General features: G+C 44.0%; 1 protein-coding gene across 2 annotated transcripts; it reads right to left on the reverse strand.

Annotated features, from left to right (window-relative positions):
- Positions 1 to 12,009: 12,009 nt before the first annotated feature.
- Positions 12,010 to 14,885, reverse strand: LOC311526154 (transcription cofactor HES-6-like). Of its 2 annotated transcripts, XM_084638904.1 has the most exons (4): positions 14,669 to 14,885; positions 14,382 to 14,468; positions 14,195 to 14,276; positions 12,010 to 13,972 (listed from the first exon to the last, which is right to left on the reverse strand). In XM_084638904.1, the coding sequence occupies exons 1-4, from the start codon at positions 14,750 to 14,752 to the stop codon at positions 13,527 to 13,529; spliced, it is 699 nt and encodes a 232-aa protein (XP_084495030.1). In that variant the 5' UTR covers positions 14,753 to 14,885; the 3' UTR covers positions 12,010 to 13,526. The 2 variants fall into 2 exon arrangements, with proteins under 2 accessions (XP_084495030.1, XP_084495029.1); XM_084638903.1 differs by having other exon boundaries at positions 14,195 to 14,468.
- Positions 14,886 to 16,278: the final 1,393 nt, after the last annotated feature.

The raw sequence follows: 16,278 nt of genomic DNA on the forward strand, positions 1-16,278 counted from the left end.
CAGGTTGCTGAACAGTAGCCAGATTGATAACTTCGGGTTCTTTGGGTAACAATCACAGGCCTTTTTATCAGATATATAAAAATGTTCTATAATTGGGAAGAGAGAGTAGTGATTTGTATTGTGGAAATGTGAAAAGTCAGATACCATATTAAAACAGAGATCCAGGACACATTAAAGCAAGTAAAAAGTCATCCAGGAATGAAAATATGAAATTATATTTTACCCAGATATTTTCAAAATCAAAATTTTCAGGATTCAGTAGAGACTGAAATATTTGTACTAGGCTATGAAGTCAAAGAATAGTAACTTGCGCACACTGAGCATGTGTGCAAAACTTGTGCTCAATTTCAGTTAATCGCTAATCCTTTCCTGTTTTTTCCATAGACTTTTACCGCAGGTGAGTTTGGTGCCTGTTAACTTGTTAGTAGTTATTACTGTCCACGGAATGTGGAATAACCCATTTTTTTTTACCCGGAGTGGTGTTCTGACAGTGCACGCTGCTGCTCCTACAACCCGACCGTTTCTTTGTGACTGCAAGACAGAACTCAGTGTATCTGAAAAGCAGTAGTTGTGATGTGGACACTGCTGGATTTGGAACATGAAGAAAATATCTTTTAAGACAACTCGTCACAGAACTATTTGTGACAGAGATTTAGAAAGGGAAATAGAAGCAAGGAATCCTGGGTTCTGTTTTTTTGTCTGCCTCTGGCACAATATGACTTCAAACACTTTGGTGCTTTGCCCAATCTGTCCCCTCTGTTAGATTAATACTGACAATTTACCTTCCTGGTGTGTTGAGATGGAATTGCTGCTGGAAAAGTGCCATTTAAGGATCAGAAAGCAGGCACTATATATGAAGTTCAAACTAACTTTCAGAAAAGGCCTTTTTTAATTTGAAATGATGGTCTCTGACTACCATGTGTCCTTTTTCTGTCCCTGATCTAGCAGAGAATTTAAGCATGCCCTTAGGTGCTTTGCTGAACAGGGAAGGATTTAAGTCCCACTGAAGTCTGTGTTAAGTGTTTGTAGAATCAGGGCCTAAATTTGCAAACTTACTCCTTTGGAGCCAGAAAATTATTACTGTTCTCTGACCAAAGCACTAACTTGGCAATGTACCTTTACAAATTCAGGTTTCAGAGTAGCAGCCGTGTTAGTCTGTATTCGCAAAAAGAAAAGGACTTGTGGCACCTTAGAGACTAACCAATTTATCTGAGCATGAGCTTTCGTGAGCTACAGCTCACTTCATCGGATGCATTCAGTGGAAAATACACTGAATGCATCCAATGAAGTGAGCTGTAGCTCACGAAAGCTCATGCTCAAATAAATTGGTTAGTCTCCACGGTGCCACAAGTCCTCCTTTCCTTTTTACAAATTCAGACTTTGCAAAATGCCTTAAAATGTTGACGTGTATACTAACCTTTATTTGCAATTCTGTGGACGATTTGATGCTAACTCTGCATAGGAGTCACTTACAATTAAAATAAATACACAAGTGTACAGTGGAAGAATGAGGAAAATGCACTATAAGCTGCATAATTTGCAAGTAGGTAGCGAAGGGGAAGAGTACAAATGTTTAAAGAAGCAACAATGCAATCAAATACCAAGATTTCTCAAGAAGCATTACTTTCCTGAATACATACTATGGTTAAAGTTAATATACCTTTTCCTTTCGATGGGCTGCTTTCCAGTATTCTCTCTGCTTCTGATGCTATATCTGCAGTTTTATATACTAGAGTGTATTGATTGTTAGAAAAGTTGGTGTATGTTGCTCAGAGAGTACATTATCTGGTACTCAAAGAACAAAGACCATGGGTAAGACCCAGAAAAAGATGGTGCAAAACACTGAAGGAGGAGAAATTTAGGAATGAGCTTGGAAGACACACTCAACAGGAACGCTTGGAGCCAAAGAACAGAAGCTGCCCACCCTGACAGGTGAAGAAGAATTCTTACAGAAGTGTGGATTGTGTTGTGTGAGAGGTGGGTGTACGTCAAAAGTAGTACATCTGGCATGTTCTCCTCTGACAGCATTAAAGATGGGTGGTTTTCTTTACCTTGTAAACTATTGGGAATAATTTAAGCTGCAGACTGGAGCAATGGCCTGTTGGAATATTTCTCTCTGTGGCCTATAGATGTCACTGTTCACACACATTTGGATTTGCTGGAGGCTGTTTTGCTCCACTTGTTTCATTTGTTCTCCTTTTCCTACTGCTGCTTCTTTTGTATTACCTGATTTAGTACTGCTGGATTTTGGGGGAGGGGGATGGTTACTCTTCCTTTTTTGTGCATTTAGAGCTAGATTCTCCTCATAGATGCATGGCCTGAATTTAAAATGAGTTCAAATGAAATATTACTTTAATTGAACATGGAAATGTTGATTCAATTCATGTTTCCACATTCCAAATAAAAATTTATTTTTGTCTGCCCCATGCTTCAAACTACTTCAAAACAGAACAGTTTTAGCCAACAGATAACTGCTGGGGATTGGAGGACTTCAACTCTGGCTGCTAAATATTAGGAAGACGTACATATTCAGTAATACCATTTGCCCATTTTCTGTGTGTGCAGTTGCCAAATTGGTCTGTTCTGGGTGAGACAGCTAAATGGGATGGGCTCCACCTCTTCAACAGTAGCATTCAACAGTATGCCACATCATACCTAGCTTTCAGAAAATATCCTGTATGCAACAGTGTATCCATCACTTACCAATGTAGCCTCAAAAATACCTTTGATCTGCTGCTGAAGGAGATAATTGTTGAATAGTTTACCCCTCCACCCTGCTGGGGTTGTGGCACTGGACAGCATTTCCACTGGGAGTGCACAAGGTGTATGAGAACAATTTGCCAGTGCCCCTGGCTTTGAATACTGTCTGGTTTTTACTTTAATGGAGTTAGTGAGAGAGACTTACACAGTAGTTTGTAAAACTGAGCCACTGGTTACTTGTATTTATCATGGCACTTGTTAAAGGAACTGAAGTGTAGAATGGTCATTCCTGCCACTCACTGAAGGAAGAGTTGATGTGATTGAATTCATCCTCCCTATTAACTTTTTGTTTTAAGACTTCAGGTGTAACCAATGGCTTACAAAAGATGAGCACACTAGTTCCACCTCTATCAACAGTACAGAGCTTTCCAAGCATTTCACAGTACATGCTGTCCAACCTGCATCTGTTAGCTGCAAAATAACTCTGGAGGGAGAAGGTTTAACAATTTAGGGCATTCAGAGGGAGCCGCTTACGTGGCAAGTCATCAGGCTGCTGGTTCCAGTCCAATGATCTCTTACATTTGAGGAAGAATAAAGGTTTCTCGGTGCTGAATCAGCCTGACTAAGCAGGTAGTGTATCCTTGTGTATCCAGGCATAACACAAGTCCTATGAATCATTGAATAGTGTGATGGATTCAGAAGTGAGACCATTTTTAGGGACCTGCTGCCAGTGAGACCAGACTCTGTCCACCAGAGGGACCTTTAGGCCAGGTTGACACTACCACTTTGGTATAACTTGCATTGCTCAGGAGGGTGACTTATTCACAACCTGAGCAATGTTAGTTACACAAGCCTAAGCACCAGCATAGTGGACAGCATTATGTTGGCGGGAGAGCTACTCCTGCTGACATAGCTACCACCTCTTGCAGACATGGATTTATTATATTGATAGGCTCTCTCCTGTTTGGCATAAAGTGTCTTCACCAAATGCTCTACGGTGGTGCAGCTGGGCCAATGTAGCACTTCTAGTATAGACTAGCCCTTAATGTTGTGTTGCATTAAGGTCTTGTTACTATTCAGCAAAGCATCAGGCAGTGTTTGCCTTCAGCTGGGGCACAAAGTACTTTATGCTTTGACATGTTTGTATGGTTAGGGTAGCAAGTCGAACAAAGAGGTGGGTGGGGGGGAATTCCCTGACACATCTAGTAACCACAGAGCACACTTTTCTCTCTTTTCTTCATTGTGTGTTTTTAATACATTAACTAATATGCACAAGTATGAGTACTCCTGTTTCTTTATGCTGGCTCATGTTAATGATTAAATTATTTTTGGTGTTACTGCTGAGCCAACTTAAAAATCATACTTCTGACCCAAAAAAACCCCTGGCCTTTTTTTGTTTGTTTGTTGACAATGCTTTGCCAAATGTACAAAAATGTACCTCAGTCCCTGGAAAAATCATGGAGCAGGTCCTCAAGGAATCCATTTTGAAGCACTTCAAAGAGAAGAAAGTGATCAGGAACAGTCAGCATGGATTCACCAAGGGCAAGTCATGCCTGACTAACCTAATTGCCTTCTGTGATGAGCTAACTGGCTCTGTGGATGAGAGGAAAGCAGTGCGCGTGTTTTCCTTGACTCTAGCAAAGCTTTTGACACAGTCTCCCACAGTATTCTTTCCAGCAAGTTAAAGAAGTATGGGCGGGTTGAATAGACTACAAGGTGGATAGAAAGCTGGCTAGATTGCCAGGCTCAATGGGTAATGATCAGTGGCTCCACGTCTAGTTGGCAGACGGTATCAAGCGGAGTGCCCCATGGGTTGGTCCTGGGGCTGGTTTTTGTCAATGTCTTCATAAATGATCTGGAGGATGGTATGGATTGCACCCTCAGCAAGTTTGCAGATACGAAACTGAGAGGAGAGGTAGATAGGATACAGAGGGACCTAGACCAATTAGAGGATTGGGTCAAAAGAAATCTGATGAGGTTCAACAAGGACAAGTGCAGAGTCCTGCACTTAAGATGGAAGAGTCCCATGCACCGCTACAGCCTACGGACCGAGCGGCTAGGCAGCAGTTCTGCAGAAAAGGACCTAGGGGTTACAGTGGACGAGAAGTTGGATGTGGGTCAACAGTGTGCCATTGTTGCCAAGAAGGCCAATGGCATTTTGGGCTGTATAAGTAGAAGCATTGCCAGCAGATCGAGGGATGTGATCATTCCCCTCTATTTGGCATTGGTGAGGCCTCATCTGGAGTAGTGTGTCCAGTTTTGGGCCCAACACCACAAGAAGGATGTGGAAAAATTGAAAAGAGTCCAGCGGAGGGCAACAAAAATGATTAGAGGGCTGGAGAACATGACTTTTATGAGGAGAGGCTGAGGGAACTGGGATTATTTAGTTTGCAGAAGAGAAGAATGAGGGGGGATTTGATAGCTGATTTCAACTACCTGAAAGGGGGTTCCAAAGAGGATGGATCTAGACTGTTCTCAGTGGTAACAGATGACAGAACAAGGAGTAATGGTCTCAAGTTGCAGTGGAGGAGGTTTAGGTTGGATATTAGGAAAAACTTTTTCACTAAGAGGGCGGTGAAGCACTGGAATGGGTTACCTAGGGAGGTGGTGTCAGGCTTGACAAAGTCGTGGCTTGGATTTAGTTGGGGATTGGTCCTGCTTTGAGCAGGGGGTTGGATTAGATGACTTCCTGAGGTCCCTTCCAACCCTGTGATTCTATGATCAGTTTTGGGAGTGTCTGAGCAACCAGAGTAGTATGAGGTGAATGATATCCTAGCAGAAGGAATGGAGAGAGATGAGAGCACAAGGGGAAAGAAAGCAAATAGCATAAATGAGGAATTGCCACCTTGCCTTGCTAAACTGAGATTCAAACTACCTATGCTGATTACCACCCATTCACTTCCCTGGCATATCAACAAGAGCACACTAGTATCAGAGGAAAGGCAGAGAAAAGGCTTCTTTTTTGAAATTAGAGCTGGTCAAAAAATCCCTACTGCATTACATCATAGGGAAACTGAAATGTTTTCTTTCCCCTAAAACCTCAATAAAATTTGATTATAAATAAAACTGAAACTTTAAAAATAAAAAAAAAATTTTTTCAAACAATATTTTTACCACAAACTAAAAAGTTAATTACAATTTGTTTTTGTTTTTTTCCCCAAACAAAAAGCCAAAAGCCTTTGATCAATTGTTTTGGTTGTGGTTTAAAAAAAAAAAAAGTTTGACCCAGCTCTACTTGTAATCTAGTTGTGGATCCAGAGGAATGACCATGATTACTAACTCCATTAGTTCTTACAGAAAGACTTAATCTTTGCATTTTCTCAGACACAAAGGAAAAAAATATGTATTTTCAGTCTAGATTAACTTTATTTCGTCATATCTAAATTAAAACTAATGATTGGGACCCTCCTTCAAGGTTATGTCATGGTATCATCTCGTCCTGACGGTAGCCCTCTGGGGGAGGGGACCTAATTATTACCTGTCTCTGTCTAATAGTAATGGGGGATGAGAAATATAGATAGTTGGGTTTGTGATGATAGGCAATTCACCATATGGTTCTGCCAACGGGTAGCAAAGGTTGCAGACCTCTTGACACAACTAGAAAGACTTAAATGAGGTGCGGAGATGGAGCTGGTGGTCGTGGTACATATAGGTAGCCATGACTTAGTGAGAACCTGGAAGCCAAATTTCAGCTGCTGGGTGAGAGATTAAAGTCCGGGACCTCCGTGGTAGCATTTTTGTGACCACTTAGACAGGGAGAAGTGCAGGATCTCAATGCATGGATGAGATGATGCTGTTGGGAAGAGAATCCTGGAATATCAGGTTGGAAGGGACTTTAGCAGGTCATCTAGTCCAACCCCCTGCTCAGAGCAGGACCAATCCCCAATTTTTGCCCCAGATCCCTGAATGGCACCCTCAAGGATTGAACTCACAACCCTGGATTTAGCAGGCCAATGCTCAAACCACTGAGCTATCCCTCCCGCCAAAGAGGGGTTTAGGTGTATTAGGAACTGGGAAACCTTTTGGGAAAGGAGGAGCCTACACAGGAAAGATGGGCTCCACTTCAACCAAAATAGAACCAAAGTGACAGTGTGTAATATTACAAAGGTCATGGAGGAGTTCTTAAACTAAGGACTGGGGGAAAGCTGACAGATGTGGAGGAGCATATAATTTGGACAGATACATCCCTCAGGGGAGGATTTATTAAAGGGGATTCTCTATATCTTAGTAAAGAGGAGAGGACAAATGTTCATAAAGTACAGATCAGAACTGAAGAGAAACAGTTAAATGAAAAAGAGCCCCACTCAATTACATCACATAATGGCAGACAACTAACTATTGACAAATTTTATAAGTGTTTGTATACAAATGCTAGAAGTCCAAATACTAAGATGGGTGAACTTGAGCACCTGGTATTGAATGAAGATATTGATATAATAGGCTTCATAGAAACAATGACAATCAATGGGACACAATAATACTAGGGTTCAAAATATATAGGAATGACAGAGTAGGCTTGCTGGTGAAGGAATGGCACTATATGTGAAAGACAGCAAAGAGTCAAATATAGTAAAAATCTTAAATGAATCAAACTGTACCATATAGTCTCTTTGGATACATATTCCCTGCTTGACTACTAAGAGTATAACAGTAGAAATATAATACCGAGCACCTGACTGGGACTGTGATGGTGATTATGAAACACTCAGGGAGATTAGAGGCTACAAAAACAGAAAACCCACCAATAATGGGGGATTTCAACTATCCCCATACTGACTGGGTATGTTACCTCAGGATGGGATACAGAGATAAAAAATGTCTAGATGCCATTAATAACTGCTTCTTGGAGTAGCTTGTCATAGAATCATAGAATCATAGAATATCAGGGTTGGAAGGGACCCCAGAAGGTCATCTAGTCCAACCCCCTGCTCAAAGCAGGACCAATTCCCAGTTAAATCATCCCAGCCAGGGCTTTGTCAAGCCTTTGTCCTGGAATCCACGTGGGGAGAGGCAATTCTTATTTAGTACCTCTTAAGCCTGCTAAATAATCAGTGGGGCCACTGAATGGTCAAGGTGCAAAAGGAGCACTCAAGGAAGATAAGGCCATTGAAGAGAAGCTAATGAATTTCTCTGGCTTCAGCTTCCAGCCATTAGTTCTTGTTCTGCCTTTCTCCGTTAGATTAGAGCCCTTTAGTACCTGGTATTTTTTCCCTGCAAAGATATTTATATGCAGTAATTGTCATCTCTCAATCTTTTTTTGATAAGCTGAACAGCTGGAGCTCTTTAAGTCTCTCCCTATAAAGCATTTTCTTCAGTGCTTGAATCATTTCAGTGGCTCTTTTCTGCACCCTCTCCAGTTTTTCCACATTCTCTTTAAAACATGCACACCAGACTCTACACAGTATTCCAGGGTCAGTATCACCAATGATGTATATAGAGGTACAGTCACAGAGAACGAATGAGTGTCTTTTTTTTCTACTGTGTCCAAGCCCTGCCCATGGAGCACACAGCCTATTCAGCTTACATTTAAAGGTAAATGAATTCAGTGGGCCCAACTACTTGGGCAAGGACTATCTGTGTAAGGGTTTTTGGGCTCAGGCACTCCATAGCAGACCATGTATAAATAGTATATGGAACCATTGTTCAGGTGCAGGAAAGCAAGGTCAGATTCTCAGGGGAAGGAAGACCTTGTAATTAAGGTACCGGCCTGACACTCAGTGGAGGTTGGGGGGTGTGAGGGGTGGGGATAGATCTCAGATATGCAACTTCAGCTACAAGAATAGCGTAGCTGCAGTCGACGTATCTTAGATCGACTTAGAATCACTTACTTCGCATCCTCACAGTGTGGGATCGACGGCTGCTGCTCCCCCGTCAAATCTGCTTCTGCCTCTCGCCGTGGTGGAGTTCCGGAGTCAACAGCAGAGCGATCGGGGATCGATTTATTGCGTCTACACTAGACGTGATAGATCGATCACTACCTGCCGATCCAGCGGGTAGTATAGACATGGCCTTAGGAGGTCTTGGTTCAATACCTGGCTCTGCTGAACGTGTCCTATGCAACCTCGTGCAAAGTCTTAGTGCCTCAGGTCCCCATCTGGACAGAGGGAATAATTGTTATTTTTCTCACACCCTTTGTCTGTTTAGATGTTATGGGACTGTCTTTTGCGGGTGTTGTACGGCACCTAGCACGATGAGGCCCCATCTTCACTGGGGCCTCTAGGCATGACTGTAATACCAACAATGAGTAATAGAAAGGCTTCCTGAAAGAAGTGAGTTTTGAGGGAGAATTTAAAGGAGAAAAAATATTTCAGATGTCAGGATTGAGTTCCAATAGTTCCTGTATTTTTTTCATAGAAGGCACTCTGCCTAAAAAATAAACCATGCATATAAAATCAATTATAAGGGTTTATATTCCTTATCAGAACACTTTTCATATCTTTAAAAATCTTAGTCCTTGATATTGTTGGACTAACTTCTGGGAAGCTTGAAATGAAATCTATTTGGATTTGTCTTTTTCTCCTGGCTGTTTGTGTTCATCCTGGTCTGTTTCTCTAGGGCTGCTTATGAGTACTGGCCTGCTGACTTTTGATTTTTTTTTTAATTCCTTTGTTTTATTTTTAATTAAGAGAATTAAAGCATCTGTTTCGAGGGAAAAACTGGAGAATTACACACATTTGCTAATGTAAATAAGGAAAAGGTAGGTCAAATTTAGAATATAATAACCTTGATTGTGAACCTTTAAGTGATGGCTAAGTTCTACATCCTGCCCAAGATACAGTTGCTCAAAAATATTTGATGGTATTGCCACTATGTTTATAAGAATGTTTGACTCATTAATCATGAGCATTATCATGCCTAGCTCATTAATCATCAGCACTATCCTGCTCTACCAGGGGCCAATTCTTCCCTGCAACAGGTGTGAGTAACTAATATATACTGGAAGGGGAAGAGAGAATGAGTCCATCCTTATCTAAGCCTTCAACTGCATATCAAACAAGAGATCCTCTTTTTGTGGGCTGCTTCTCTTTCCTTTTACAATGGGGTGCGGTGTCAGATCAGAGAGCGTGTTTATATTACTTTGGAGTGGAAAAGAATAAAGGCAGTTTCTGTGAGTGGACTTGAAAAGGGCTGCATTGATTTTTTTTTTTTTCCTCTTCCATCAGAGCTGCTGGAAACCTCCTTCCCTCCCCAATGCTCACCTCTTCCTGCCTTTGTCAGGAAAGTGTTACATCTGACACCTTTCCAGTAAGGTACAGAAATGCAAATTTAGAAATCCAGCAACACATAATCAGAGGATGTAAACTTTCTGTGAACCTAATTTGTGGATTTAAAAAAATCCCCTACTTTAGCACATTTCTAAAATGCTTTTGACACTTTTGGGGACTAATTGTATTGCTTGGGCCTAGCTGATTTTTCTTAGAACTAAAACACTGTTGAGAATTATGAACAGAAAAGTAGATTTCCCTCCCTCCAGGAAGGGTGGAGTACACACACTTGGTTTCTGTTGTTATTATTTATACCCAGGCGTTCTGGTTTTATTAAAAGAGCAGACGCCCTTAGTTAACATACCTAAAACTAAAACCTCCTCCTGCTGTTTGTGTATTTCATTGTGGACACAGCTTCTCCACTAACACAATCTAAGAAGCACACTGGGGACTTGCATGGCTACGGGGCTAGTATGTCACTCCCTCAGTGCCCCTAAAAACAAATATGCAGCAACAATCACTAGAGTATTCAGGTTTCAGAGTAGCAGCCGTGTTAGTCTGTATCTGCAAAAAGAAAAAAGGAGTACTTGTGGTACCTTAGCGACCAACAAATTTATTTGAGCATAAGCTTTCATGAGCTCCAAGGTGCCACAAGTACTCCTTTTTTTTTCTTTTTTAGAGTATTCAGTTATATTATTTGACAGTTAAAAAAAGCCATCAATGCACTGCTGTAACATTCCAGAGTGGGCTAAATATGCACCAGGCAGTGCTTTCTTTCTTCAGCTGCAGCAAAATGCAGAAGGTAGGGCATGTGGGTGAGAGAGATAAATACAGTGAGTATGTATAGTTAGGGAATCACAGTATTTACCACCTAGCTTCCCTTCTCCAAGGCTTTATAAGGGAAAGCCTTTTACCCTCAATCTACAGTGTCATTTACAAAGGGGGGTGGAGAATGACTATTGCTAGCCACAAAATCCACTGCTGAACCGAAGCTGGCATTTTTGATGTTGTCTCTTGGCCATGTTTCCATCGTGGAAGTGTCAGGATTTGCACTTTGCTTTCACAGGGGCATCAGAAGAGCCCTAACCAAGAGTCTCTTTCATCTCATGGAAATGAAACCAAGCTGAGCTGCTGCTGCTGCTGCACTTCCCACAGACTCCGGAGCACTTCCCCTGCTGCCTGGGAATCTCCGCACAAGCTGTACACTTGGAGGAGCTTGAGGACAACCACTGCCAGAGCGGCTTGTTGGATGTGTGCAATCGATGGTGAAAATGCTCTGAGATGGATGAACGCACAGGACTTCACCAAGTGTCTCGTGATGACTTAAATCTCTAAACTCAGGCAAGTGCATGCAACCTAAGCTGAATTATGTCTTATGCTTGCTTTAAGCTGCAGGGGGCGCTATGCACACCACTTCACTGCCTTAGAGCAGGTTAGCTTTCAGTCTTCCCTTTCCTACCCATCCTGAGAAAGATTAGTGCAGGTCTCCCATTCTGTGCCCTGCTGGCTGGTGATCCCTGGCCTAGGGCTTTAAAATACTCAACATTTTGGTTGGTGATGGGTTGAGGAAACAGCCTGTGGTTTTACCTTCCCCTTGAGAAAATCTGATAAGAAAACTGTTTGCTAGAGGCTAAAAGTAGGGCCAAATGTTTTTAATGTTGCAGGATAATACACATTTATCTTTATAATGCATTGTTATCAGTACTAGTGAGCAGAGGCTGAGAGTAAAATTTTCAAAATGAATGTATTACTGGAGGGCAATGGCTTTTTTTTTTTTAAGCAAATCTGGGATTGCATTCACTCTGTGAAATGCCAGTTTCCAGGAGATGTCATTTTGTGCTTTGGGTGTTACTTTTAGTTGAACTGTCCATGCCACTGCTTCCATTTACACATCAAAACACCACCCTCCCTCCCTAAAGCAGAAAGGTCTTTACAGGCAGTGCTCTCACCTCCCTTTTGAGGAGCATTGCCCTTCTTGCTAGTTCAAAGGCAGGCGAGAATTTTAGCACAACTGGGGAAAACAAACAACTCTGTACCCAGCTGTGAATGAAAAAACACCCACATCAGATAATTTAAAGAAAGTTACAAAGCAGAGGTCTACCAATAATTTAGATATCTGATTTTATTGTTCCATAGGGTCGTTAACAAAGGAAAGTTACATGTCTTAGTCCTCATGTACTTATTTTGCTTCCTCTCCTAGATGGTTCTACGCTCAAATACCTCCATGTACTAAGGAAGCAACTTCACAATACTTTTCCTGTAACGATGACAGCTCTGTGAAAGGTAATATCACAGCATAAATAGCCTATATCTTCCAAAAATAGGAACATTGAGGTGTATGACCTTGTATACAGGAATGTTGATGCTCCAGAAGTCACTGGAAGTATTTCCTTTTTGAAGAAAATTTTCAATTCTATTTCACACACTTCTTTTCAACACCTGTCATTCCTCAGCAGAAAAAACGTACAGGTAAAGTCAAGCCACAAGTAAAGCATCTGCCTAGTACTTAAGTTATAATTACAGCTTTACAAAAAGAGACTTACTTGGGGAAATCAAGTTAAGAGCAGTTTCTTTAGAATGGCATTCATGTAACCATGCCTAGGAATTTTAGTGTCCTAAAGTCAAACAACAACACAACTACATTGCTCCCTTCAATAATATCCTAAGCATCTTTCAGTATTAAACAAAAGAAACATTCAAATTCCAATACTTGAGCTAACAATGCTTAGTACAAGAACTAAGTGCTAAATTACCAGCAGTGTGTCCACAACAGATACAAATTTAACAGCAAACAGTATGGAACTGGATTTTTAATTTTAAAGTGGTTAGAAGTGTATCACACTCCAAAATACATGCAATCCTTTGTGAATTCAATATTTTTTATTAAAAAGATTAAAAATAAAACATTTGACACCCTAATATACATAAAGTCACAATAAACTCAGATGTGCTAAAAGCAAAATGTGCATAAAACACTGATTTCTAAAAGGCACCCTGCCACCAATATTTTCAATGTTTGTCTAATTCCAACTGATCTCTAGTTTACTCTTCCTTCACTGAAGGCAAGATTCTAGATCACTAAATAATAAAAATTCTAACCACACCAATCCCTTTCAGGGATCTTTACTATCACTATAACTCTTAAAATTGTGCATGCACATTTAACTCCTATACCTCTCATTGAGTGAGCCACCAAGATATAAAATGTACAAGGGCTTTTTCTTAATAGAAAAAGGGAGTGATATTTGGGCCATTTATAAGGGCCCAGAGAAAGAGACAAGGCTGTGAAATACTGCTGTGCATCCACCAAAGAGCTTTGCTACAAAAAAATCTCTCTTCCTCCCTCCCCACCCTCACACCCCAAACTCTCCTAAACAATCCAATTGTTACAAAACATCTCACACACAAATAGATGAAATGTTACACGTTTAACAATTAACCTGTCAGGGTCTGACAGTGTAAGAGTGCCATCTATGCAGTCCCAATATACAGTAATGTTAGACACACAAATGCACCCTCTGAAAGCCCCTGTCCATTCCAATGGCTGTAAGGAGAACACAGTGCTCAAGTATTCTCCCATTATTAGGTAGATCTTTGTTGATTCCTGTACAGTTTCTTTATTTACCAAGGTCTCCACATAGATTTGGAAAAGCTAGGTGAAGGCACGTTGTGTGTCCTGGAGCTGTCCAGTCCAGCTGGGGAGGCCGGGCTTTGCTCAGCCTCTGTCTCTTCCAGATCCGAGCAGGTCTCTTCACTGGAGGAAGGGGAAAGAAGAGCTGAAGGGGGGCTGGCCAGGCTCAGAGCAGCAGGGGACACCCCCGTTGGCTGGGAGAGCCCCTCACTGCCAGGCCAGGGACTGACGGAGGGTTCTGACAAAACATCCGCGATCAAGTCCTGGAAACTGCCTTCGTTGAGTGGCATGGACTCCAGCAGGTGGTTCAGCAGCTCGGCAGCGACGGTGGAATCAATCCCCGGGCAGTTGGAGACGAAGGTATGAACTTCATGCATGCACTGAATGTACCCGGCTGCATACCGCTCGCTAGCCTCCCGGTGCAGCTTGTCACTTTCTGCAGCAGCAGCAACACCCATAGGGAAACACACATAGCTGGAGTCAAAGGGGGGAGCCCCTTCCCTCCCCCCAGCACCCGCGATCTCTGCCCATGCCAACCCCTCCCCCTTCACAGCACGGCCGGCACGTCACTTCTCGGGATGCTGCAGCCCCCTCGTTAGAGGGAAGCGGCTTCCCCTCTCCCCCCGCCCCGCATCTCCCGTGCCCGAGGGGGACTCACCGAGAGACCGGCTCTGCAGCACGCCCTGCACCCGCTTCACGGTCAGCTCCAGCACCTCGGCGTTCTCCATCTTCGCCTGAAACTGCCCGCCGGGGCGCGGCGAGAGAGGACAGCGATCAGCCCCGCGCCAGGGCCCCCCGGCTCCCGCCGCGGCGCCCCCGCTCCCGCGCCCTTGCCGCAGCCCTACCTCCGTGTCGGCCAGGATGAGCCGCAGCTCCTGCAGGCTCTCGTTAATCCGCGCTCGCCGCTTCTTCTCCACCAGCGGCTTCCTGGCCTGGGGAAGGAGAAGGGGAAACACACATTGCACCGACTGCCGCATGCCCCCTGAGGCCAGGCCGCGGCTCCAGTGCCCCCGCCGGGGGTCCTGCAGCCCCCGCGGGTCCTGCAGCCCCTACCCGCCCCCGCGGGTCCTGCAGCCTCTACCCCCCTCCCCCCCCGCGGGTCCTGCCTGGGACCCCTTCGGGTCCGGCTCACCTTCCTGTCCCCCCCTCTCGCGTCACAGAAATCCTCCTCCTCCCGGCTGGGCCGGCTCTTGCTGGGCCGAGAGGACGGGGCCATGGCAGAGCGCGGCGCAGACACCGCGGGCTGGGGGGAGGATGGGGGAGGGGCGCAGGAGGCAGCAGCTGGCAAGCGGTGCACAGCGGCGGCCTTCTGCACCGGCCGGCCCGCTAGCGTCCCCACTGCCCTCTCCCCCGCCCCCTCCTGGCGCCGCCACTCCCCGGCCCTACTTATAGCCTCTGATTTGCATGTCAATGAGCCCATTGGTCACGCCGAGCCGGGAGAAGCCCCAGCGTTAGGCAAACTGACCAATGAGAGACGGGCGCTTTGTCTATCCAGGGGCGCTCTGAGCCTCCGCCAGTGCAGCGGGAGGGGGGCGAGAGGGCTGGGGTAGGGCACGATGCCCCAGGCTGGATGGTGTTGGTTGGGGTCCTTCCCTGCCTGTTTTTTTTTTGTTTTGTTTTTTGTTTCCTGTGTACTGGGACTCACTTAGGCTGTTTGTCTCGGTGTATTGGGAACACACAGAGAGTCCAGCTGTACCCAGGGTTCAATCTCAACTCTAGGGGAATGGTGCTGGGCTGTAATCCCCGCCCAGGGCTCTAAGGGAGGCTCAGACGTGTGATAAGGGATAGAAACACTGGCACCAATTCACATGTTTCATGGGGGAGGGGGCAATTTCCAGTTCCCACCCCATCTACATGGACCTCGGGTCTCCCTGGGCCAGGGATTCTTACCTGAACACTGCATGATCTGGTGCTTCCAGGAGTCAAGTTCTTGGTAGACTCCTCTGTACTCCACCCAACTGGAATAGACTCCTGATGCAACACCCTTTGGCCCCGATGCCCGTCTGTCTGGACAGAGCAGAGGGTGACCGGGCCACGTTTGAGTGATGATGTGACTTTGTGCCCCAGGTTGCAATCCCACTCCCTGAAATTTGCCCCACCCACCGTTCCATCTGGCCAGAAAGGTGACCCAGTCAACTTAATGGGATTGGCACCATGCAGCTCCAGCGATGCTCCAGACCAGACCAGTAGCAGCTGTACTGATTTAGTATGGGACCACTGTTTAAAAATGGGCCTTTGGGGGCCTTCCCAGGTCTGAAGTCTATGGAACTTTGAGCAAATGCAAAAACATTGGGGGGGGGAAGCATTACTCCCCCATGTCCAGTAATTGGAACCATTAGCTGAGAAATGTAGAAAGTAGGACAGTGAAAAGTTTATGTGCACCACTTTCCAATGTATACCTTTTGGACAGTGTAGTATCTATGATATACGTTACACTCACTGCTTCACTTATGTAGGGCTAATACCTGATACTCCAGTCTAAATAAAAGTGAAACATGTTTTTTTGTTTCTTTGGAGGACTAACTTCTGTCTTGAGGTATTTGTATGTAATGCCCAAATAAATCAGTCTAAGGGCAGAATTCAAGCCTTCCAATTTAAATAGGAGAAGTTGAATAACTTCACAAGAGGAAAGATGAGATTTCAAAGGACCCCCTTATTACATTTCTTTCCTTTGAGGTATCTCTCTGGAGAAGGGGCAGCCTGCATGAGTTATGGAGGAGACAAAGTAAATAGAAAGGAAAA

Source organism: Lepidochelys olivacea (genome assembly GCF_965140295.1).
Source record: "Lepidochelys olivacea isolate rLepOli2 genome assembly, chromosome: 9".
In the NCBI taxonomy this organism is placed as follows: domain Eukaryota; kingdom Metazoa; phylum Chordata; order Testudines; family Cheloniidae; genus Lepidochelys; species Lepidochelys olivacea.